The sequence below is a fragment of the Branchiostoma lanceolatum genome, chromosome 4 (assembly GCF_035083965.1).
Source record: "Branchiostoma lanceolatum isolate klBraLanc5 chromosome 4, klBraLanc5.hap2, whole genome shotgun sequence".
Taxonomy (NCBI): domain Eukaryota; kingdom Metazoa; phylum Chordata; class Leptocardii; order Amphioxiformes; family Branchiostomatidae; genus Branchiostoma; species Branchiostoma lanceolatum.
Genome location: NC_089725.1, coordinates 29,144,212 through 29,169,124, shown reverse-complemented (window position 1 = coordinate 29,169,124; position 24,913 = coordinate 29,144,212). Strand labels below are relative to the sequence as shown.

The window sequence follows — 24,913 nt, the reverse complement described above, 5'->3', positions numbered from 1 at the left end:
AGACCTTTTTGGTTTATCAATATTAGTCCCTTTATTATTTTTTTGTGTAGAAAAACTTGACCCTTATTGTCATTGTCCCCTCTACGTTCATTTTTGGAAGCAGCCCAGTGGAAGATCGTGACCTAACTTGACCCAACATGGCGGCGGAGGAGACTAATTTTTAGTGGGAGTGACTTCCGCCTGTTTCTGAAAAGCGCCAGGACTGTCTAACTCGACGTTATTTCACTCTCCAGCTTACATCTTGCTCAAAGAGTATTCCAGAGAGCTTAGTGAGTATGATATGTATGAGGAAATGTTGTAATTGTGTAAATAAGTGTAAAAGTATGTAACTCTGTAAATGTCTGTTCGCTTGCGTTGTTTACACGCAGGCGTGTCATGCCTACATATAGGAGAAGGACACGTCAGCAACGTGTATGTATAATTTATGTCTTTGACAAAGCCGATCTTGCCTATTTCTAATGCATTGTAGTTATACGTATTGGCTAGACATATCTTGGTTGAATACCTTCAAGTTCTGAAGAATTCTGCACAACGTCAGCAACGTCAGAGTAACGTCAGAGTAAAGTACTATAAACACAGGTGTTTCGTCAATATTTACAGAAGGCAGTGATGGCGAGGTACGTCTGGATCCTTCTCGGCTGCGCCCTGATCCTCCCGTCGGTCTGGACCAAGAAGGACATCCCGGAGGACAAGAAGATAAAGAAGGACCTGCGCGACTACACGGACGCGGACATGGAGCGCCTGTTCGAGCAGTGGGAGGAGGTAGAAACAATCTCACCAATGTTAGCTTGAAAGTTCATCTGAGTTGGTATTTTACATGTTTTTGAGTTTTTAATGTTAGTGTAGCATTTTATCAACTTATGTTTTGCATTATGTTTCCTACAGGCCACATGTGGTCTTCTGTGCATTTAGCCCTTCTGGGCAGGAATATGCAACAAAGACTATTACAATTACATAATGAAAAATTAAACCATACTCCAACTGAAGGAATTCGACTCACCAGAGTCTACTTCAGCTATCTGACCCAATTTATATATTAAGGAATTTGAAAATATCACCAATATATTCAATAATCTTTAAAACCAAAATTTATTTGTAGGAAAGTACATATTGCACTTGATAAGGGAGTCAACCCCATCTTCCGCACATCATTTGTAAACAAATGTGTCACAGTATGGAAAAGTCTTCAAACAAATATATGAGCTCCCCTTTTCTGATGTTAAAACCATTCAGAAATCTATCTCATAAGCTGATATCCTTATTGTATCCGTATCATTTTCTACATGTATTACTTTATTCTTATTTATCAAATATTGTTCAATAATATTATGATCAGTTTTAATTACCAATAGTATAAGGGAAAGGGGGCATAATGTAATTTAGAGGCTCCCTGGACCCACGTCGTGTGACGCATGAGGCAGTTAGGGAATTGCAGCACGCTCTGTCTCATCGCATCTTTCCATCTCATAATATAAGCCATACGATAGAGACTTCTTCCCTCTGCCTGCACATGTTTTTATTGTTTTTTATATTGTCATTTCATCTTTGTTTTGCATATAAATTTTCAAAAAGGACGAGGAACCGCTGGAGGAAGATGAGCTCCCCGAACACCTCCGTCCCGCCCCAAAGATCGACCTGTCCAACCTCAACCCCGACAAGCCAGAGGACCTCATAAAGATGAGCAAGAAGGTAGATTGTACCTTGTGACCGAGTAGATAGACATGATCTATGTACTACAGACCCCCACATATCTGTCTTATAACCTACCTGTTTAAAGGAAGCTTCTACTTGTGATTTTAGAATATGTAACTTGTATGGTTATATTGTTAAATAGGAACGATAATGTTATGGTAAATTGCCTAATGACAACAGATTTTAAGTATCATACTGTATATATAAAAAGTAATAAACCATTCATTCATTCGTTCAAGGGCCGGACCCTGATGATGTTCGTGTCCGTGTCGGGCAGCCCCACACAGAAGGAAACTGAAGAGATTACGCAGCTGTGGCAGACGAGCCTGTTCAACGCGAACTACGAGGTGACGCGGTACGTCGTGTCGGACGACCGCACCATCTTCCTGCTGAAGGACGGCAGCAAGGCGTTCGAGGTCAGAGACTTCCTGGTGCAGCAGGACCGCTGCGCGGAGGTCAGCTTCGAGAACCAGCAGTTCCCCGGGAAGGGGGCTACACAGGGAGGAGGGGGAGACAACAACAGCGCTCAGGACAAGAGCAAGAAGTCTTCTGGTAGCAGTAAAAAGAGTGGTGACGAAAACAAGACAAAGAAGAAGAAGAAGAAGGAGAAGGACAAGACAGAACTATGACAGGGAGCTGACGAAGTCAAAGCATAAGCTTGTATCAAAGCAAACCTGCCTGCCATTCTGTAGAGGAAGCTGGGTGGGTTGGACTGTTTTCTATGCGCATCGACTTTTTAGCGAATGCCCACAAACGCCCACTCTGGCGAAGTCCGCGCTGCACGAATCTAATTTTTTTTGCTTGGAATATGTTCAGGTTGTGCTCCCATTAATTAATCCTGAGTTTTAAGTCAATCCATCGATCCGAAGTTAAATAAAGCGAACTTGAAGATTCTTACCTGTCACTTTATTTTACGAAATACACGGCGAGGGAACCCACTGCCCCGGACGTAAGAATCCAATATGGCGGCTCATTTGCATATTTGGGACAGGTTACTAGCGGCCTCTACCCCGAATACGTGCCGCGGGCCGCGCCGTGTATTTCGTAAAATAAAGTGACTTTACAGGCGTGTACAGTACGGAAACTGAGTACACATTCAGGGGACAACTTGTTGAACATGTTTATGGTGTTAGATTTAGCGCCCGTGTCACGATGGCCGATATTTTGGCTGATATAGTGGGCATTCACTAAAAAGCCTTTTTTTGCTGGGCATTCGCTAAAAGGCCAGGTAAGAATCTTCAAGTTCACTTTATTTAACTTCGGATCGATAGATTGACTTGAAACTCAGGATTAATTAATGGGAGCACAACCTGAACATATTCCAAGCAAAAAAAATTAGATTCGTGCAGCGCGGACTTCGCCAGAGTGGGCGTTTGTGGGCATTCGCTAAAAAGCCTGTCCCTTTTCTATGCACCTTAATTTCATGTTTAATCAGTAGGGATAGTTCTACTTTTATTATTATATTGGAAAGTGGTAAGCAACCTCTATGTTTTTCAAAGGAAAATGTTTAATAGAACCTGCAGTCAAACATGTCACTTCAAACATTTTGATTCAAAATTATCAAGGAATTGTGGTATCGTGTCAACCATCAGTGGTAGCTGGTACTGTTAGCATTGTGCAGTCAAAGGGACCAAATAGTGCTTCATTTCATGTGCAAAGTAGACCAGTCTTATTTGATATTTCCCTCTCAAGTAGAGCATGTTCGAGCTGATACAATGCAAAGTATTGTAGAAGTAGTGTCTACAGGAAAGGTGGGACCTCACAAGTTTGCATTTAAAATTTCTTTTCAAAACGAAACCATTTACATTCAGCCTAAATTTGTTCAGTCATATTTCACAACCAGACTTGGGTCCCTATCATCTCTCTAGTGGTTTTGTTTTGAAACAAGGTGAGTTTGTGAACCCAACTCATTCTGCCTACAGTGAAGCAATATTTCTATATCATATTTCTTTACATATATGTAGTGAACAGCACTACCATTGTGAATTGAATTTAACGGATGACTGACTTTATGTACTAGTATTTACTTTTTATATGAATTTCAAAGAAAATTTATTGAATGCTTCATGGACCTGATATTCTATCCAGTACAAATAAGTGTAATACATCTTGCACCAATGGAATTCTTTTTCTCCAGATGATCATTAGTATATATAGTCATCATCAGTTCCTTTTCATCTTACCGGACGATCAGTTCAGCGTCGGTGGGCTCGTCTGTGAGCGAGTACTATATATAGTACTAACTATGATATAGTGGCACTTGTGCTTCACATTACTATAAGAACAACTACATATGTGCAACAAGAAGGAACCATTATTCTACAATAGAATCATTTCCAAACAATGTGTAAAAATTGTTTCTAAATACAATTTGATAAGTTGATCACAAACAAAATTTACATTACATTATAAGTACATTTGTAAGTCTATCAATCAGTCTATAGAACGAATAAGAGTGTACTGGAATTGTGCTTCTTTTATCTGGGTACATGTACTTCTGGGCAAATACTACTTTACTTTGACTCGGTACAGGAAAGCCTCTGTCATCAACAGTTTTGTCAATTGGCCAGATAAAGTGCCTTCAGGTGATGAAGAAATAATCTCCAAGCAGATGATGGAGGTTGAGACATAGAAATAGTCCTGGTACCTGGACCAGTCTGAGTTTCTGTGGACTGTCCTACATATACAATAGAAGGTCACCGCTAAGGGCCCTGGGAAAGAGAGGAGGGGCGTGTCCTGTCTGAACACATCACCTAATCTCATTCCCAGGACTGTAGTCAGCCAGGACTGTAGTGAAGTCAGATTAAGTGCCATATCTTATCCCGTGTAAAAACATTCTTTGGGAAGGACTATTGAAATCTGTATACTAGTAGTAGTAGGCCTGGAAGTTGTTGATCAAGTAAAAGAGAGTTTAGTTTTTGATAAGCAGGGATTGAAACTAAGTGAAGCCATCAATGTGAAAATGATTGGGATGGTGCTGATTAAAAGATGATTCACTGTATCCGTCTCGTGCGGTGTGGTCTCAGTGACGCTCGCTTTCCACCGGAGACTGACCGCTAAGTAACTTCAGACTTCACATTCATCCTCGAACCCACATACATGTATATCCTAGACCGCGAACCCCGCTGGTTCAAACGTGGAGTTGGATCCAGAGAGACAATACATGAGAGAATGTACAAAACCACCCTCAACAGGAAAAGAGGCCTACGCGTCGAACTTTCCAGCACTTTCAGCCGTTTCATGTAGGGTCATGTAGTATCCAAGATTTTGCTCAGTCAACGAAAGGTAGTGGATGCTACCTAAACTCTAACATGAGAGAATGAGTTAGCCGGCCTGGTGTACTGTACTCCCAGTGGACCGGGTAACTTAACTCCTCTGGCATACGTATTTGTCTATTTGACCAATTTCTGATATTTGCCCAGCGACCTTTGTATGGAGTCTTGAAGAGACTAGGCCATGCCCAGCATCTGTGCTGGTTCCGTACAGTCTCCTCTTCCTAGGCGTGTGCGGGTCTGGCTGGTTCCTTTTGTTTTTAGCTGACTGGGAGACATATTGTTTGATTTGCATCTTGTGATCTAAGTAGGGTCATAGTTGATGTAAAGGTGAATTGACCTCATTCCGCCACTCATGATAGTGCCATGGCTTCCACACTCGGGAACACTGGTTTCTGCTAGTGTATCTTAGGAACGCCGCTTTTCTTTGATATATTTACCTATTTGTACACAGTAAAGGTTATCTCCTTCTACTTTTAGAATGTAATTGAATCCATCTATAGGATGAAATGTACAAATTCTGTTGATCATGATATGCATCTTTTCCGCCCTGGCTGAGTGGAAGTACATACTGGCTAGTCTACCGTTTAAACACGTTTGCTTGCTCTCAACTGTTTGGTTTGCGTCACGTGATAAAAGTGCTGTCGATGCAAAGGTAAGCTGATCTCATTCCGCGGCACTATGGTGTCATGATGGCTGACCTGCCCTACTTTTTAGGAAGTGCTTGGAGTCCCCTCGGTATAATGTACTCCTGTATATCTAAACTGTGCATACCTGGGGTGTGCATGCTGCGCTAGAGATCTCTCAAACTCACTATATTTCAAAGTTGCGGATTTATGTAACCCGGCGGATTAATGCTAATTGATGGAAGTTACATCTGCTTGGAGAAAACAAAAAGCTGACCAGTCGGACGTTCGAAAGGTCATTTTGGGTCACTTGTCCGGTCGGCTGCAGAAATGGCCTCCGCGGCTGTCCAGTTGAAGAACGCCCAGGGGTTTGTGCGGTTTCTGCTGCTCTATGTCTTGGTAACGCCGCTTTTCTTGCTCTTGTCCACCTTGGTAAAGACAGCATGCCTCTTCCCGCCCCTCAAACGACAAATTTTGTCTCTAATGCTGAAACTAGCAGACAAGGAGGCCCCGGGGATGCTGACGACGCCCGGGCAGTGCGAACAACGCTTGTGCGAAATGATGAGCTTTTCTACGTTGAAAGGATTCATTCCCATCCTGGCGTCTTGGTTCGAGGCTGAGGTGTTCCCGGGAGGCAAGGCCACCGACCCCTCCCTCGTCAGGCTCGACGGGAGCTCCTGTCGGCTGCTCCAGTTCGCCCGGGCGGCCCGCCCTCTGGTCATCAGCTTCGGCAGCAACACCTGACAGCCGTTCCGGGCGAAGTTGGACGTGGTCAAGCGGATCATGTCGGACTTCGCCACCGTGGCCGACTTCGTGGTGGTGTACGTGGCCGAGGCGCACCCCACGGACGGCTGGGCCATGAGCGGGGGGATGTCGATGGACATCCGGCAGCACCGGTGTCTGGAGGAGAGACTAGCCGCGGCGGAGATGCTGGCTCTGCACGACATCCCCTGCCCTGTCCTGGTGGACACCATGGACAACGCCGCCGCACGCGCCTACGCAGCGATGCCGGACAGGTGAGTCACACACCTGTTGATCCGTTATGCGGTCTTCATCTGTATCACTATCAGCAATATGAATAAACTCAACACAAAAAGTTAGGGGGACCATATCTCCTTGAATACTTTATCAATTGCACTGCATTATACATTATTGGAAAGTTTGTTTATTGTCTTTTACAAAGACATTCTGTTTGTTATGATTGCACATTTTAGGGTTGAGCACCAGGGCTACTTATGTCAACAACAAAAATCGAAGGCCGTGAGAAAAAAGGGCCGAAATTTCTCTTGATGACATGTCCCTTGTTTTTTTAATGATTTAATATATCATTGAAAACTTGTCTTTTTTCCTTTAAAATGATACCTCGTGTAAATATGTTACACTTTTGTGCAACAAGACACATGACTGATTTCGTTGGTAGGCGCCCAAAAAAGTGTCCAAATTCCTTACTCAACGCCAGACACTGTGCTGGCAGCGGAATTTCGGCGGTCTTGTTTTCAGTGACCCGCTCGCATGGTCAACCCTGGTGTTCGACCCTTGAACGCAGGATCATAACAAGTCGGTATCAGTGCAAAGTTTGAGAAATAACAAGCTTTCAAGTGAAACATAATGCTATGCAATTGATAAGATAACAACGAAGAAATAATTGATCAAAGTTAAAGGAGCATTTCACTCCAGAAGTGGGTATCATATTGATAAAGTTTATTGCAAGTTCATTCATCAGGAACTAAATTGTTATGCCTGAATCCAGTTTATTTTGTCAAACGTTGAAGCCTGAACGCAGGGTGAGCATTATAGCGATCGAGTTTTTGAATTCCCCCAGGATCTTTCCAACAATGGCAGAGTTCAGTGCTTCTTTAAAACAAAAGTACCAAAATCTCTGTGTCCCCAGACGCAATAGTCTTCAAACTTTTTGTGTACATTCCTATATGTGTGATAGTCACTCGACTGCTGTTTTCAAACTGGTTCATTCATATCTATGCAATCTTGCCCGTAGGTTGTACATCGTGTTGGACGGAGTGTGTGTCTACAAGGGCTGGCCGGGTCCGGCTGGCTACCAGCCGGAGGCGGTCCGTGACTGGCTGCAGAAATTCTCGGGATAAATCAAAGCAGAGGGATGGGTGCTTTCCATAGCTATGAAACATAATAGCCATAGCCGATAGGCTAAAAGGTCCGTATCCGTTAGATTGGTCAGTTAGTGGCGCTCGAACCCCACTGTTACACTACTCCTCGTTTTCAGTTTTTTAAGATTCGTCCTCGAATCTCCGAGTTCGATATCCCTGTGTTTCACACTTTGCCACACTTCGGCGTGGGAACCAGTGAAACACAAGAGGCGAGTAAAAACAGACTCCTGGCTCCCGGGGATCGAACTCGGGCCCGTAAGTCCAAAGGCTGCATGCCATAACCGCTAGGTTAAAAGGCCCGGACCCGTCAGACTGGTCAGACAGTGGGCTTGAACCCCACTGTTACAGCTATGAAGGTAATAATTAGTATGGTGTTTGACTCTAATCTTACTTATTTGGTAATCTATTTCGTCTTGCTATATCCTCATAATGTTTAAGTGAAGTATAGAGAAGTTAACCAGTTAGATTATTTCTTTAACAATGACCTGACAAGTTATATTTGTGATAGTATCACGTTATCTGAAAATGATCTGAAAAGTTTCGTGTCGCTTAGTTGTTGTACGTCAGGAAAATATAATTGCAAATCAGACACGAAATAGTCATTTTCTATCAGTTGACAGTTAAAGTGAAGTCAAGGTGGGTTCGTGGTGAGAGAGCATGATGGTCTCGCAGGAAACGCCTAGGGCGCTGGTGAGAACCTGAGAACGAGGCCACCACGGGTTCACCTTGGCTTCGCTCTGGATTTCATCTGTGGAACCTGTCAATAAACACTTCTAATAAAGATATCAAAACGCTGATGCTGCAATAAGACATCTGTGGGATGTCATACTTTCTTTTACAATTTTGTTATCTGTTGTCATTTTGATCGACTTTGTCTGAGTCTATTTAAGTAACTTTTGTTAGGGGTTTCCCCAAGAGTTGGATATATACTTTTCCCCTGGTAAATAAGAATAAACAACAACAATAATGATGCAGTTACGGATAACACGTTTCTATCATACTTTCACTGAGAAGTCTAAGCATGCGTGGTGAACACAAGGCGTCTGTCCCTCTTGATGCAGAAGGATATAAAATATGTTACAACGGCTTATCTAGTTTAACGCCAAAAATAGTTACTCAAGCAACTGGATAAAATTTTGAAAATTTTGAAAATTTAACCAGTTGCTTGAGTAACTATTTTTGGCGTATCTTACTACCTGGATGTCTAACCTTCATCAACGTATCTAGTATAACGTAATATTTGTGTCGAGAAAGTCCTCTGATTGGTGGATGGTAGTCACACGTGACTACCTCAGTGCCATCTTTATAAGGACTGCGCTGCCTGAGAAAGACAAAATAGTAGAGTTCAACTACCGCATTCCTTGATCGTTGTCGATAAAAGAAGGACTACTCATAGGAGATCATGGGAGGTTTTGTAGTCAGCTGGTGTGTATGTTTGCTTGTTTGTTTGTTTGTTTGTTTGTTTGTTTGTGACAGGGGTGTGTGTCCGCAGTTCCGCTATTGGCCATGATATATATATTTCATACGCAGGTTCTTTGTTTGTTTTTAGATTAGGCCAGGATGATTTGATCATATGCATGACATCTACGCGCTCGCATCGATTTTCTTCCGGTTAGAAATAACGTTTTCGGCCATACTGTTAATCGTACAAAGCAGCTGCATGAGAAAACATATGCTGTACATTAAAGAAAAAAATATGTCGAAAACGGATAATCTCCAAGCAGATCTACACGGGGCGCGAAAATCGTATATGCTAGCCAGAGAGGGTCCAGTCAGCCAGATAAGCTCCAGCCAGCCCCGTAGGATCTGCCCCATGTCGCAAAAGAACAAGGTTATAACACGCATCCAAGCAGATCTACACGGGGCGCGAAAATCGAATATGGAGATTAGAAAACGGATACTAATGTCGTACAATGCCAAAGTCAATTCCAAAGCCAAAAGGGAAGCTGTAAAAAACAAAACTTTAGTGAAGAGTTTATTATTCAGTTTACCATACTCTGTGTGTTAGTTTTGATCATCCTCCTTCCTGACCACGTAGGTTTCATAACGAAGGCAATTTTTATTTTAGTCGCACGCTCGCATTGGTTTTGGGGTCCCCAAAGGATGTCATCCATATTTAAGTTAAAGTCCTCCCCGCTCTTTACGGTGCATAAGACGGTGCCCATCTCCGTTTCGGCAGCCCTGGGCCACACAACTTTGTGCAAGTCACTACAGCAGGGGGCTAGTCCACTGATTATCTCCATGAAAAATGGAGGTATTGTTTTGGGTGTGTCTGTCTGTCTGTTTGTCTGTTTGTTTGTCTGTTTGTGTTTCCGGACCACTCTAGTCAGCATAACTCAAGAACCTCTAGATGGATTACGATGCATGATATTTGGTATGTGGGCGGATGTTGTGAAGCCGAAATTCAAGGTCGATTTTTGGTCCCCTGGTATGTGACCTTGGTACTGCAGCAGAAATTCCATTTTTATATCTTTTGACCTGGACGTGCTATAGTCTTGATTTTTTGGTGGCAGATAGCTTGTGATGTAATGAAGACTTGGTGTGGGTTTGGGCCCTCTAGTATACAGGTAGCTTAGACAGAGATGTACACAATGAAGTGCAAATTATGCAAATTAGGACTTGATTTGCATAACTAATGAGGAAAATCTATATTTGCAGTGTTTTCCATTATCAGACTCAAATACATGTAACGTATGTAGTTATGGAAAGTGGATCATCAACAGATACCAATTATGCAAATAAATTCCTCATTTGCATAATTAATGCTAAAACACCATAATTCATCTAATTGGAAAATTATAGAACTGTCAATATTGCAACATGTGTAAGTTAGATAAAGGTGTTAATGATCAAGCATATATTATGCAAATGTGTAAGTTATTTGCATGAATAGAATTGTTCATGGAGATATGAGGTCGTGGAACTCTTGTTTTTAAAGTCTTTGGTATGACCCGGCCGGGGTTCGAACTCACGACCTACCCGTAACCGCATGCAGGGCGAACACTCTACCCACTAGGCCATTGCACTGGTCATTTGTCATCCATATAGTCACTGGCAAATTAACATAGCCTAAGTGAATGTACATACTGGCACGTCTAAAGTGCAATGTTTAACACCTTTGTTTGCTCTCAGTTGTTTGATTTGCGCCTTGTGGTGAGCTGAGTCATTCCGCACTATACAGTGCAATGGCTGCCATCCATATGAAAAGAGCTTGGATCCATGTGCGGTTTCTGCTGCTCTGTGTCTTGGGAACGCCGCTTTTCGTCGTCGTTTCTGTTCTAGCTAGGACGGCATGCCTCCTCCCGGCTCTCAGACGACCAATTCTGTCTCTATATCTGACAGAAGCAGAGAAGGTGGCCCCAGGGGTTCTGACGACACCCGAGCAGTGCTATCAGGAGTTGTACGAGATGACAAGTCTGACTGCGTGGAAAGGAATCCTCTCCATAGAGATGATCTACCTGGAGGCTGAGGTGTTTGAGGGAGGCAAGGCCGCCGACCCCTCCCTCGTCAGGCTTGACGGGAGCTCCTGCCGGCTGCTCCAGTTCGCCCGGGCGGCCCGCCCTCTGGTCATCAGCTTCGGCAGCAACACCTGACAGCCGTTCCGGGCGAAGTTGGACGTGGTCAAGCGGATCATGTCGGACTTCGCCGCCGTGGCCGACTTCGTGGTGGTGTACGTGGCCGAGGCGCACCCCACGGACGGCTGGGCCATGAGCAACAACATGGACATCCGACAGCACCGGTGTCTGGAGGAGAGACTGGCGGCGGCGGAGATGCTGGCTCTGCACGACATCCCCTGTCCCATCCTGGTGGACACCATGGACAACGCCGCCGCACGCGCCTACGCTGCAATACCCGACAGGTGATTACACTTCTTGTTGGCTCTAGCTTCACTAACTACCTGGAGAAATAATCCCTTCGTGTTCTCTAAAGCTGGTAACGACATTTATCTATAGCATCGTTCCGTTTCGCGCTTTGACTACTTACCAAAATGATGACAATGTTGTTTTTATATTTAGATATTGCAACACTAAAGATCGTAATTTCTCCTTGCAGTGGTACAGTGAAAACGAAAGTTGCCATTAACGCAAACGGAAAGAAAGAAAAATACAAAAAGGGAGGTGTTAATCAAGATAACTTTATCTACGATCATCATTTGCATAGGTTTCAATTTGCTCTCTACTATTTCTGTCATGATTTTTGCCCAGCGTTGAAGCCTGAACGCAGGGTGAGCATGATAGCGATCGAGTTTTTGAATTCCCCGAGGACCCTTCCAACAATGGCAGAGTTCAATGCTTCTTTAATACAAAAGTACCAAAATCTTTTTATCCCCAGACGCAATAGTCTTCAAACTTTGTGTGTACATTCCTATATGTGTGATAGTCACTCGACTGCTGTTTTCAAACTGGTTCATTCATATTTCTGTAAAACTGCTCGCAGGTTGTACATCCTGCTGGACGGAGTGTGTGTCTACAAGGGCGGGCCGGGTCCGGATGGCTACCTGCCGGAGGAAGTCAGTGACTGGCTGCAGAAATTCTCCGGATAAAGCAAAGGAATCTTAAGTTTTAAGGGAAGACATCCCTTCGTCTGTTCTGTTAGATCATCTCCGATTAAGTGTTATACATATTAGGACGATATTTCGAAGATTGATTGAACAATACAGTTCGAAGGACGGTCCTGATGATTTGGAAAGTTATATGAATGAATGGGTGCAACAATTGTACAGGGTAACACATCAAGATATCAGACGATTTTTGACTTCAATCAAAGTTATTTTATCTCAATTGATCATTTATTTCTCTTTGCAATGCTGCAGTTCATGATTGATCATAATGTTTATCACAGAGATGACTTTTTTCCACATTGAAAGGTTAACGTTGTAATATGTTGTGATCTGAACAGTTCCATGTCGCTTGTTGTTCGTCAGAAAAAAAATCTGACGAGTTCAGACTCTAACTAGAGTTAAGTATTTGTGCTACATATACTTCAGGTTTGCTATGTTAGTTTAGCGATAACGGGGTCTTTTTATAGATATGAATTGGTTTTGAATTTTTCCTTTTATTTGAGTTGAATGTGTGATAGTTGTGTTCCGATTTGTTAAAAATAGAGAGAACGTTAGCGACCCCAAAAAACACCCCTTTGAATGAAATGGTATGGCTACCCTACGACGTCACAAAATCAAGATGGCGGCCACCACACATGCCAACGGATCCAACAAAGGTTTTGCTACGCAAACCTGTAAATATTCCCTTTCTATCTGGTGAAAGCAGAAGGGAAGTCAATGTGTGTGTACGTGGTGAGAGAATATGAAGGTCTCGCCGGAAACGCCTAGGGCGCTGGTGAGGACCTGAGAACGAGACCACCACGGCTTCACCTTGGCTTTGCTCTGGATTTCAGTTCAGCTGCGGAACCTGTCAATTAACACTTCTGGTAAAGATATCAAAACGCTGATGCTGCAATAAGACAACTGTGGGATGTTATACTTTCTTTTACAATTTTTGTTATCTGTTGTAACTTTGTCTGAGTTTGATGTAAGTGACTTTTGTTAGGGCTTTCCCCCAAAAGCGCCAGTTGGCGATATGCTTTTCCACTGGTAAATAAAAATCAACAACAATAACGCAGTAACAGATACATGTAACACGTTTCTATCATATTTCACAGAATTACAGATTCCAGTTCAGCCGTGGAACCTGTTGTCACTGAACACTCCTGACTCCAAACCATCAGACGCTGATGCTACAATGAAATAATGAGGCAACGAACGTGTAACGTTGTCTGATACTACAGTTTTGTCACGTTGTACTAAATGTTGGACATGATAATCAATGCATAAACAGCAAAAGATCATAAAACATTGTCGTAGCTTTGATGTCCATTTTACTTTGCAGAGAGGTTGACACAGTCGAAACAAAGAAAACTTCCAATTGTAGGACACAGCAATATGAATCCAATATACCTGCATATGTTCGCCATGATTCATTAGAAAAATTAGAATATTCAAATATCTATCAAGCACAGATTTGGAACAAATCCTTTGAGTTATCCCTTTTCAATACTACCCTTCAGCCATCCCGCCCTGCCGTGATGCCCAGTACGCCACTATCCAATCCACTGTGCGCCTTTTGGCCTCCTCCCACGGCACCACGGGCCTGTACCCGAGATGCCTCGTGGCCTTGTCGTACCTCAGACACATGGTGGTGTTGGACACCAGGATGAGGCCCGAGGTCCAGGGCGGCTGGAAGTTATACACAGGGGAGAGGACCCACCGAATGAACTCGAACACCAGCCCGAGCGCATAAAGCACGCGGATCGGCAGGAAGGGTTTCTCTTCCGGGGTGAAACCTATGGCCGTCAGGAAGTTCTTGCGGTGGTCTACGTAATTGTTGACGGGCGTGTCGTCGCTGATGAAGTAGACCTGCCCTCCGACGATGTCGGGGGCGGCGACGAGTCTGTCCAGGGTTAGTCGGAGGGCGTGCAGGAAGTTGTCCAGGTACACGAAGGTGCATCGCTGCGTCTTGTCGTTCGCAATGGCGTAGCTGGACTGCTTGTTCGCGATCGCCCTCTCGATGTCCACGAAGAGGTTCATGAGCCCCTCCCCGTACATGCCCATGGGTCGGAGGGAGCAGGTGCGGAGGGTCCTGCCCCCGGCCGTCCTCCTGCCGTCGTGCCGCAGCACCCTGTCCTCGGCCTGTTGGTTTTGATACAGAAGGATTTTAGAAAGGTCGTACTTTATGATCTGTAACCTACTCTTCAAGCGGAGGTTGGGTGGAAAGATTGCGACCTTTTTCTGATTTGAACCGTTTTCTGACAACTGGCTCATCCAACTTTTGCTGTGAGGTCGCAAGTCGCGATGGTATGAACCGCCTGTCATAAAACGGAGCAAATCAGTTTTTTTCCAAGGTACGTCGACGTACACCATTTCTTTAGATGTCGTAAAGTCAAAGAAATGTTTCCACCACATGAATGACACAACTTGCAAAACTTTATCAAGTAGTACATAAAAGAACCTAACACGTTTTGACCGGCAGCGCGCTTGTCTATATTATATATAATAAGCAAGTCGTAGCGAAGTCCCGTTGCTCTACTAGTATCATATCAGCCAACTGGGAAAAAGCTTCGCCTCAAGCGTTCTAGCCACCATAGCAGGCTCCCTGGGGCCTTTTTGAGGCTTATTATAATACACTTCTGCTGATGACTTCTTTTTGTACTGGGTCGTTTGTGCCGCCATCCTGTAATGGTTACGGGCTGGCTTCACTAAGTGCATCATAAGCCCTACTAAAGCCCCGGTAGAGCCTGCTATGGAGGCTAGTTGAGTTCGACGGAAGAAGAAGATCAGCCACTTGCCTCCGCCTTGGTGGTGGCGTAGAAGAAGGAGTGTGTGGAGCTGTCGTACGGCGTCTCCTCGTCCCCGTCCGGCACGGGGTCCCCCCGCCGGTTCGGCCCGAACGCCTCCACGCTGCTCACGTTGATGAAGAAAGGCACATCCGCGGCCAGACAGCTCCGCAGCATCACCTCCGTGCCTGGACAAGGGGAGGGATATCAATCTTCGAGCAGATGCAGGTTTCAGCCAGCACGTCGGCAGAACGTAATGCGTACACGGTAATTAGCCTACTATTTAAACCTATCATAACTGCCGAATCTCTTTTGTTCTCTTTGGCCAACGTTGAACAGGTGTAACAGCCGTTGCATAAGACATGTCTTTCGACACAACTAAATGAACCTATACACGAGATATTAACCTTAAATACGCGAAAACGACCTTAAACGCTTACGTTCTGCCGACGTGCTATTCCAACGTGTTTTACAAGTGTATTTGGCGTCGCCCCAGGGGCGAGCCTAAGGGTCAATCCTCGCCATGGCAATAATGTTTTTATTGCCACTCTTGTTGTACGTGTTCCGAGCAGATTTAGGGCCCTGCTTGTAGGGTCATACGCGTGTTTTTGTACGTGCCTCTAATGGTGAGCGCTTTTTCTTCTCTCGTCTCCACCGCGTCTACAAGTTCAAACAAGTTGGTCCGTACATCTGCTTGGCGAAGAGTCAACCATAATCACCGTGCACAACTATCGTAGAGTGGAATTCGTTATCACCAAACATAGTAGGGGCATCTTTGCCAGATAGCTTTAAAGGACGCTTGCAGTTATGCTAGGGTCACATTTCCAAGCCGGGGCCGGCCGGGCAGCTTGTAGGGACGAAAAGTATGATATATAAAAGACAACAAAACACACAAAACTTTGAAAAAATTATTCCTTACCATTCGCTATACATATTCTTGACATGCATCTTTTATTCTTTGTTTCTCTAACAGCCCGGTCGGGCCCCGGCTTAGAAATGTGACCCTAGCATTAGATGTGCAAAGCTTAAATGTGACAGATATGTAGTTCACAGTGTAATACAACCAGCTGCTTGTCGCGCCGAATGCCTGCGAAGCTGTTAAACTGCATCAATGCCCTAGAAACATACTGTAACAACTGGAAACTATCGGTTAATGTCTCCAAAACAAAAGTTCTTGTTTTTTCTAAAGGTGCTACAAAGAAAATGTCAAAAGATTTCTTTATCTATGGTAAAGAAATAGAGTTACGGACAGCTACACTTATCTTGGTATCCCACTCACGTCCTCAGGTAAATTTAAAACAGCCAGAAAATTTCTACAAACCAAGGCTATGAGAGCTATATTCAAATTGAAAACACTTTTATCATCGGAAAATATCCCAATAAAATTAGGTAAAAGTCTTTTTGACAAATTTGTTAAACCTATCCTTTTGTATGGATCCGAACTAACATGTTTTGATCATTCCTCCAAAACAGTGAAACTTATTGTATCGAAAAACATTTCTATATCTACACCCAGAAACATGCTTTCCTTTTTACTTAGAAAACTTCAATTGGATGAAAACTTACCAGCTGTAATTCGAAAGAGTACTTGTTCCGATTTAACTAATTCTTACATCATTAATTTTGAAAGAAGATCAGACAAAGATATGTTTCTAAAATTAACGTCTAAGCTCACTCTAGAAAATGGTGGCTTTTCAGTAGCCAACATACACCGTCCGTTGGATATACCTGAATTTGACATCATTGACCTACGTTTTCAAAAATTTCTGCTAGGAGTACATTCAAAATCCTCCAACGACGGAGTACGAGGAGAATTGGGAACTTTCCCCATCATATTATCTGCAAAAAATCAGCTCATAAAATATTGGCACCGTTTGGTAAACTTACCTGAGGACTCTCTGCTTCACGAAGCATACAATGTTGTATTTTCTAGTGATCATGACTGGATTAATCATGTGAAGGATATTCTCAATCATCACGGACTCGGATATATATGGATGAATCCTAAATGTTATAAAGTAGACTATATTGAACACCAACTTAAATGCAGACTACAGGATGCACATATACAAGAGTGGTTTAGTTGTGTAAGCAATAATTCAAAATTGTCCCTTCTTCACAAATCCAAAAATCATTATGTACAAGAAAAATATCTTTATGATGTGAATAATGTTGAAATCCGTAAAGCGATAACACAGTTAAGAATCAGTAGCCATATATTGAATATAGAAACAGGTAGATACTTTAATGTAGCTCCCGACCAAAGGTTTTGCCCATTCTGTCCAAATCGAATAGAGGATGAGTTTCACTTTATTATGGAATGCACTAAATATGATGCTTTACGCGATGAGTTATTCACCTCTCTCAATTCAAGTACTTCAGATTTTAAGACGCTCAATGCCACAGATAGATTTGACTATATATTTAAATGCAACAGCCCATACAATGTTAAAATAGGCAAATATGTAAAAGATTGTTTTGTTATTAGAAAAAATAGTGGTACTCAAAATTAGCCCAACTTTAATAATGTAAAACATAAGATACTTATTTTGTTGTAGTCAATAGTTTTATTCCATACTTATGTCTTGTTCTATGTTTACTGTTGTTGCCATACTTTGTACCTGCTACAATAGTCGCGCAATAAAGTTCTATTCTATATGTTTACGCCGAATGGCGGTTATGATGGAGGCTAACGTTAGGACCTGCTCGCTCACCCTTGACGTTGATGTCCCACACGACCTGGTCGGGAAACTTCCCCATGAAGTCCAGCAGCGCCGCGGTGTGGATGATGACGTCAGCCCCGGTGCAGACCTCCAGCATCCGGGCCTCGTCGCGGACGTCCCCCTGCATCACAGTTATCTTCATCCCTGTGGAGGAGAAACGTTAGCCTCCTTCGCCGACTTCCTAGAACGGCGGCGTACATATTTGTGGGGGGGGGGGGTGAAGCGATTTCTTACACGCGCCAAGGATATCTAATGCCGGCAAGGGACTTTCGCCGCCGAGGGAGTTATGTCGCCGAGGGATGAACGCCTAGAAAGGCGGTCGTCTCTCGGCGACATAACTCCCTCGGCATTAGAGAACCTTGGCCCATGTGAAATCGCTTCACCCCCCTCCCCCAAGTATATACGCCGCCGTTCTAGGAAGTCTGCGAAGGAGGCTAGAGAGACGTGTAGAAACTGCGTGTTGCATCGGAGACGCCGTATAACGTATTACTTAGCCTCCATAGCAGGCTCTTTGGAGCTTTTTTTTGGCTTATGATACACTTTTGTTGATGACTTCTTTTTGTACTGGGTCGTTTGTGCAGCCAGCCCGTAACCATTTGGCCCCTAGTGTATTATAAGCCCCCCCCCCCCTCAGGCCCGGTAGAGCCTGCTATGGAGGCTAGTTTTACTTGCGAATCGTCGTTGTACGTGAATAACGTCAGGTCCGTGAGAAACCTTCTGTTACGTGAGAAACGTCATGTCGCACGAGAAAGGTCGTTTTGCGTACCCCATGAGATATACTAGTATGGAGAAACATTGTGCTGCGTCAGAAACGTGACAAACGCCGTGTTACGTGGGAAACGTCTTGTTACGTGAGAGACGTCTTGTTACGTGGGAAACGTCAGGTACGTGGGAAACGCCGTATTACGAGAGGAACGGTGTGTTACGTCAGAAACTTCGACGTGTTGCAGACGAAACGTCAATTCAAGCGAGAAACCCCGTGTTACGTAAGAAAAATCAAGTTAAGTGGTGAAACGGTTTACATGAGACGTTGTACTGGATGAAATGGAGCGAATTATGGTTTGATTGCTCTAATTATAACGGACGGAACTGAGTGGGAATACCTAGTCGAAGGGCCAAGCATCGAATATTCGATTCTACTTCCGGGTTTTTCTAAAACGGCACAAGATCGAACACCCTTGGCACGAGTAGCGGGCACGAGAAACCAGGGTAGCCTCTGACTTTTTAACAGTTCACCCGCAAAATAAACACCGGGGCCGGCGATGGCGGTGGGACCAAGAAGATAAGGACCAGGTTGAGCCCTTTTTGTGGTTCAACTCTCAATTATACATGTATTTCTCCCGATGATTTGGTGAACATTTGGGTCTGACGTTAGGGATTTGTTAACAGCTGCTTATTCTAGTGATATGCTAGTAACCATACTCCAGACGCTCCTATTTATAGAAAAGACAACTGTTGTACAGAAAGTATCTAATATTTTGTGTCAGTCCAAAAATAGGAGGTACCAGATTAGTATTGTGTGGGAAAAAACTTGAAGTTGGGTCAGCATAGGTATATGAGACAGTGCATTGTTGCCGTACATGGTTTTTATACACAACTTTCTAGTGACTAAACACTATGCCCGTGCGATGCCCGCAATTGGACACAGCGCGCGCAAAAGGCCTGGGCACGATACAAATTTCCGCGTACGGCAGGAAATTTCAGTGGGTACGGCAAAAATCACCGGGTACAGCACAAATTTGTAGCGGATACGGCACTAATTACTAGGTACAGCAGAAAGGAGTTTTGTGGGGGTGTTATAAAGGCCCGCGCCCAACTGGCATCGGTCAGGGATGAGCCCGTCACTTTCTCGAACAATGGATTTGGTGTTACACAAACTAAATAAAGTCTGTGGTTAACAGGGAAACATGTACATGATTGAATACTTTATGCACTTTGTGACAGCTCAGTATCTTCACAATCAGTAAAACCACAGTTGATCTATATATGTACGCGTAAAGCACATTACAAACTTGTATGATGTTGATCACAAACTGACTGTTCTTCACATATTTTAACAAAATGTTCATGTTGACCTACACCTGTTTATATCTTTGAGTGTGAACAACGCTAACAAGAGGAGAACGGGGCTGTTTCATTGTATGTAATCACCGGGAATACAAACGTATAATACAGAACAGGCTTATCGAAATTACCTGAGCGACTGCGTTCCAGTGTACAACGCACAAGGAGCCGACATCACTGCGCTATCAACCATTCAAATCTACAATAAGCTATATGATCGAATTGACGATAATGAGTAATGTTCCTGGAAATCATGGCACACGTTTGCGAAAGGTTTCAGGATCTCTACATGCTTATGATAACGATAAAAACAAGACGGACAGGTTCATTGGCTTCATGCTCACGGGGTAGAACGCGCGATGAGCTAACGGAGTGAACATTTTCTATATGGGTGCTGCGCTCCCTTATATTCAAGTCGACAATAAGCTATATATGAAATAAAAGCCATGGTTTCTAAAAATCAGGTCACGAATTTTCACGACGATTCATGAACTCTACATGCTTACAACGCCGTTACACTTTTGACCGCGAAGTTCCATGATTGCACGGAGAGCGACCGCGCGCGTAGGTAGAACACGCTAGTTGCGGCGTCTTCATAACGGAGTGGACATTTTCAGTATTCTACGTCGTGTACTCAACTATCTAAATCGACATCAAACTACCTACCAATGGAAAGCTAAAGTTTGAGAGAATCAACATACGAACCATAAGAGGGTTAGTGAATTCTTGGTGTTTACGACGCCGTGACAAAAATGAACCTCAAGTCCCCGTGGTTTCTGCCCCTCCGACGCGTTCCAATTGTGTTCGGAACGCGGGAGGCGCCGCGTCCTGTTTTTCAACAAAGTGAACATTTTCTATACGGGTGCTGCGCTCCCCTGTTTTCATATAAACAATAAACTATATATCAAATAAAAGGTAAGGTTTCTGGAAATTAGCACAGAGATTTTCAAGAATATTCATGAACGCTACATACCTGCTGCAAGCCAACACAAATGGCGTAAAATGAGTCTAAAATACGCAATGTTCAGTGGATAATTTCTTATAGTGTGACTCATTTAACACCAATAAGTTGGCCACCGGTTGACGCACCAATGCTTGTTCTTTAAGTATACCAAATTTTATGGACCTGCAGTAAACCAACTTTCTGCTAGAAGTGTTAAAGGTGCCCTAAGCGATTTCAGGGGGCAAAACTTGAAATATTCTGGGGAAAGCAATTCTGTTTAGTGAGGTTGGAATTGACATTTACTTTCCTATATTAGCACATCTGCATCATTATTTCATACTTTGGGCGTTTAAAAATAGCACAGAAGCAAGTCACAAAAGGAGTATTTCATTTATTGGGTCCCCCCAAAAATCAGCCCAGAATCCAGCCGTAACCGTTTTCTGTCGACAATTTCCCGTAACTTCCGGCCGCATGACGTCACAATGACCAAGCACATTGAGCCATGACCACGTGATTATTTCTTCGGAAGCGTTCGGGACTTATCGGTCAGAATCGTTCATGTTCGGAAGATTTGAAATGATGGCTGGCCTCCAAGTGCACAGATTTTCAATGAGTTCCCACCACACAACGGCATCACATTTTTGCTCCATGATGGTCGATATGCGATGGAATAGTGTTATCTAAACTTACTATGGATAGAAATCAGAAAAAAATTGATTTTGAATATATGACTTTCAGCGCCCTAATATTGCTTAGGTTGCCTTTAAAGAAGAGCCTACTTGAGGGTATTTTCACGGGAGAGGCGAGTTACATCGTTTTCGCTGTTTAATAAAATAAGCGTGTTCTAGAGCGTTGGCCCTTCGACTATACCGTTCGTTGGTTCAGGTGCCCGGTAACCGCTTGTGTTCACGTCCACGACTCGGAGCTCCCGCACACATGTCTCCTCTCTGGCCATCTTCGCCACCATGCGGCTGCCGACATAACCGCAGCCTCCTGTCAGCACGATCACCAGTCCGGCCATATCTGTCGGCAAACTGTCAGATATTAAAGGCAACCAAAGTAATGTCAGTGCCCTAAAAATGGAAGAAAAAAAATCCTGAAATCTTTATGGTAGCGACATTTACTAACACTGTTTAGTGCATTTGCGTAGTAACTTCATACTTTGACATTTTAAAACCACGCCGCTTGGAAAACGTGCAGTACGATGATAGCTTCGCGAGCCTCCAAAAACCCCGCCGACGATTTTCAGTGAGTTCTCACAGCACAACGACAGCGTATTTTTGCATCATGGACGTCGCTTTACATTGCGATAGTGTCGTTTGAACTAATCAAGTAGACAACATTTTCCCACATGCCTAAGTAGCCTAACTAAAAAAATGTACAATTCTGTGTGTATGTCGACAGCCTTTTTATCAACAAGTGACGACCTTTGACAAAATGTTATCGATGTCCGGATGGTGTCCTGTCAACAAGGCCAGGACACTGGCACACACTAGTCTCTACCAGACTAATTACGCTGGCTATAGGGGGAATAGTTTGCCAGGGGAATGTGACCACCTGGAGGTTTCATTTGCTCCGCGCCAGGGAATATATATCTTTCCTTTTAGGAGGGCCTGGTGGAGGCTACTTTCTGCCAGACAAACTACGCTGGCTCACTGTAGGGAGAATAGTTTGTACCACCATAGAGTTTAATCGTTGGGGGAAATGTTAACCTCCCCCAGACTGACTCTTCTTCAAATCATTCTCCTATTTGCCGAATTCTACGATCCATACCCCCGTTTGGGGAAGGCCTGGTGGAGGCCACTGCCTAGGCACACACACCAGGGTATATGATGCGCCATGTTCTATGTGGTACAAATATCTGGTCACTGCTGTTTGCTTGTCACAAAACGTCGAAAGCAGAAGAATACTAGTATAACGCTCTCCCCTTTAACCTCTGCTTGAACGTTGGAGAGTATGCAAGGCTGTCCGCTGGCGCACGGCATCACCCCATTTCAGGCATTTGGTCAACTTCTATCTTTTTCGGTTTTGGTAAACAAATGCATGAGTAGAGAGTAGAGACCAATCCTCCCCTTTAATTCTCGCCCGTGACTTGCCGTCCGTATCTGCGAGATAGTGTCGTGTCACCACTACGCGGCTGTGTCAGCAGTTTAATTGACTTACCTGCTAGAAACTCTCCAATACCGTCACAGAGTCGGAGAAGAGTGGTGAAGCCGACTAGCCCGGCGTTGTCCTGTTGAAAATGCACTCACGTCTTTGCACGTAGATTATGATAGCAATGTTTGCCAGTCTGTTGCACATTAAAAACCGAGCAAATACAGCCTACATCCTTCAACCGAGAAGTCAATAACATCAACAAACATCGTAAATATGTGATAAATTAGGAAAAGTGTTGTATGAATGCTGTTAGTCTATGACCGTCAGCGCTGAAGTGCAGGTGTATTTGAACGATCGATATCAGAACCCCTGGTGGGATATCAACACATGCTCTCATCATATCATGATTATTTATTTGACCGTCGGGGCACCAGAGAACATCTGGCAACCAGTTTTCTCCACCTTTCTCGGTTTTCTGTTCTTCTTGATGTTTTACTTTAGTGCCATGCTTGCCCAATCTCAGTGATGTTATCCTCCCATGTTTTCCGTTGCCTAGGCTACCTCTTTCTTCTTCCTAGGATGGTTCCTTGCAAGATAGTTTTGGCTAGTCCCAATGAACGTGACGCGTTGTCGTACCAATTCAGTTTCAGTCTTTTCTTTACTGTGGCAAACAAGTGCATAAGAACATTAATTAATCTTTGACTTTAAACACCACAATCATATATGAACGGTGACCCTCAAGTACAAGTTCGTTTGGAAGTTCTGCAAAGTTTATTACAAGCACTAATGAGGCCCGTGATAAAACTTTGAACTTGAACTTCGCCTTAGAAGGCGAAGGCTGAAGGTCAAGATGATCTCGATCCAGGTTTATAAGTACTAGTGGCTCAATAAACTAAATGAACAGTTATATATATATACTGTACATAGCGTTTGTCACCAGTGGAAGATTAACAGGTTCATTGTACGGGGAAATTCCCCTAAATCTTTTCGACAAGCACAGTGGGCCGTGGACCATAGCCTAACGTCCCGTCCTAAAGCCCATGTCACACAGTCGACGAGCCACGGCCACATTTCTTACTCTCCAAGCAGGAGTGGGTCCGGCTGGTTCTGACGTGTTTTCAGGCGTTTTTGTCGGGCTTTCTACTTCGTCATGTTTCGTTTTGTGTCTCATCAACCCGTGAACACGTCAAAAACCAGCCGGACCCACTGCTCTGCTTGGAGAGTACATATTTCTTGATCGGCAGAAGGTTGCCCGATTTTAGAATCGACAGAAGGTCGCGCGTACTAGTATTTTTCACCTGAAAACCTGCCCTACCCTATGACCTGCGAACATCGGCCGATCTCTAAAAATCGCGCAAAAAATGATAGAATACCGGGCGTACCACTGCCGAAAATGCCATTCAAAGCTCGCAGACTGGTCGGTCGATCGAATTTCGTGTTATGGGACACAAGTTTTCGACAAGAATACAACAGGTGTCCTCTCGGTTATTGCGCGATTTGTAGGGATCGGTCGATGTTCGCAGGTCTACGAGCTTACGTCCAATGTGATAGGGTAGATTTTTACGCGAAAATTTTGCTCGACTTTCTGACGATCTTACGATTCGGCGACCTTCTGTAGCGTGATTTCAATCAAGCCTGCTGTAACCGCTCGCCGCCTAGGGGAGGGGACAGAAATCCCTGGACAGCTGGAGTTTGTGTTATACAGACTAGACCTTCTGGTGATCAACAAGTTCGACCAAAGGTTGTTGACAGTGTGATGACGCTCCAGTGGCGTGCAGATCGGATGATGTGTCGGGTGAGCGGCAACAACCGGAATTCGAACTCACAAACGTCGAAATCATCGAGGCTTCGTGATGTGAGAGTTCACTTGAATGTTCAAGACTATTTTTTCAATGAAAGGGTTGGTCTCAGGGAATCCTACATGCCTGCCTGCCTACGTGCACAGGCCAGAAACTGACCCCTTGCTTTCCAGGTGTATCCTCCAAGAAGTCCTGTCCTTTGCCCCAGCCTCTGCTTCCCGAATGTTTAACCCAGTGTCCTTCAC

The 24,913-nt window shown here is 44.0% G+C and overlaps 3 protein-coding genes and 1 pseudogene across 5 annotated transcripts; 3 read left to right on the top strand and 1 right to left on the bottom strand.

Annotated features, from left to right (window-relative positions):
- The first annotated feature begins 104 nt into the window (after positions 1 to 104).
- On the top strand, positions 105 to 4,693 carry LOC136433909 (LDLR chaperone boca-like). Of its 2 annotated transcripts, none has more exons than XM_066426504.1 (4): positions 105 to 269; positions 580 to 762; positions 1,573 to 1,689; positions 1,932 to 4,693. In XM_066426504.1, the coding sequence occupies exons 2-4, from the start codon at positions 610 to 612 to the stop codon at positions 2,319 to 2,321; spliced, it is 660 nt and encodes a 219-aa protein (XP_066282601.1). In that variant the 5' UTR covers positions 105 to 269; positions 580 to 609; the 3' UTR covers positions 2,322 to 4,693. The 2 variants fall into 2 exon arrangements, with proteins under 2 accessions (XP_066282601.1, XP_066282600.1); XM_066426503.1 differs by having other exon boundaries at positions 106 to 269; positions 601 to 762.
- Positions 4,694 to 5,682: 989 nt separating this feature from the next.
- LOC136433911 (type I iodothyronine deiodinase-like) lies at positions 5,683 to 8,554 on the top strand. Its single transcript, XM_066426506.1, has 2 exons — positions 5,683 to 6,606; positions 7,587 to 8,554. The coding sequence occupies exons 1-2, from the start codon at positions 6,374 to 6,376 to the stop codon at positions 7,690 to 7,692; spliced, it is 339 nt and encodes a 112-aa protein (XP_066282603.1). The 5' UTR covers positions 5,683 to 6,373; the 3' UTR covers positions 7,693 to 8,554.
- Positions 8,555 to 10,837: 2,283 nt separating this feature from the next.
- On the top strand, positions 10,838 to 13,275 carry LOC136433908 (type I iodothyronine deiodinase-like; annotated as a pseudogene).
- Positions 13,276 to 13,492: 217 nt separating this feature from the next.
- On the bottom strand, positions 13,493 to 24,841 carry LOC136433907 (3 beta-hydroxysteroid dehydrogenase/Delta 5-->4-isomerase-like). 2 transcript variants are annotated; one of them, XM_066426501.1, is made up of 5 exons: positions 22,936 to 24,841; positions 21,643 to 21,806; positions 17,757 to 17,909; positions 15,055 to 15,230; positions 13,493 to 14,398 (listed from the first exon to the last, which is right to left on the bottom strand). In XM_066426501.1, exons 2-5 carry the CDS (start codon positions 21,791 to 21,793, stop codon positions 13,766 to 13,768), a joined length of 1,113 nt encoding a protein of 370 aa, XP_066282598.1. In that variant the 5' UTR covers positions 21,794 to 21,806; positions 22,936 to 24,841; the 3' UTR covers positions 13,493 to 13,765. The 2 variants fall into 2 exon arrangements, with proteins under 2 accessions (XP_066282598.1, XP_066282597.1); XM_066426500.1 differs by having other exon boundaries at positions 21,643 to 21,795.
- Positions 24,842 to 24,913: the final 72 nt, after the last annotated feature.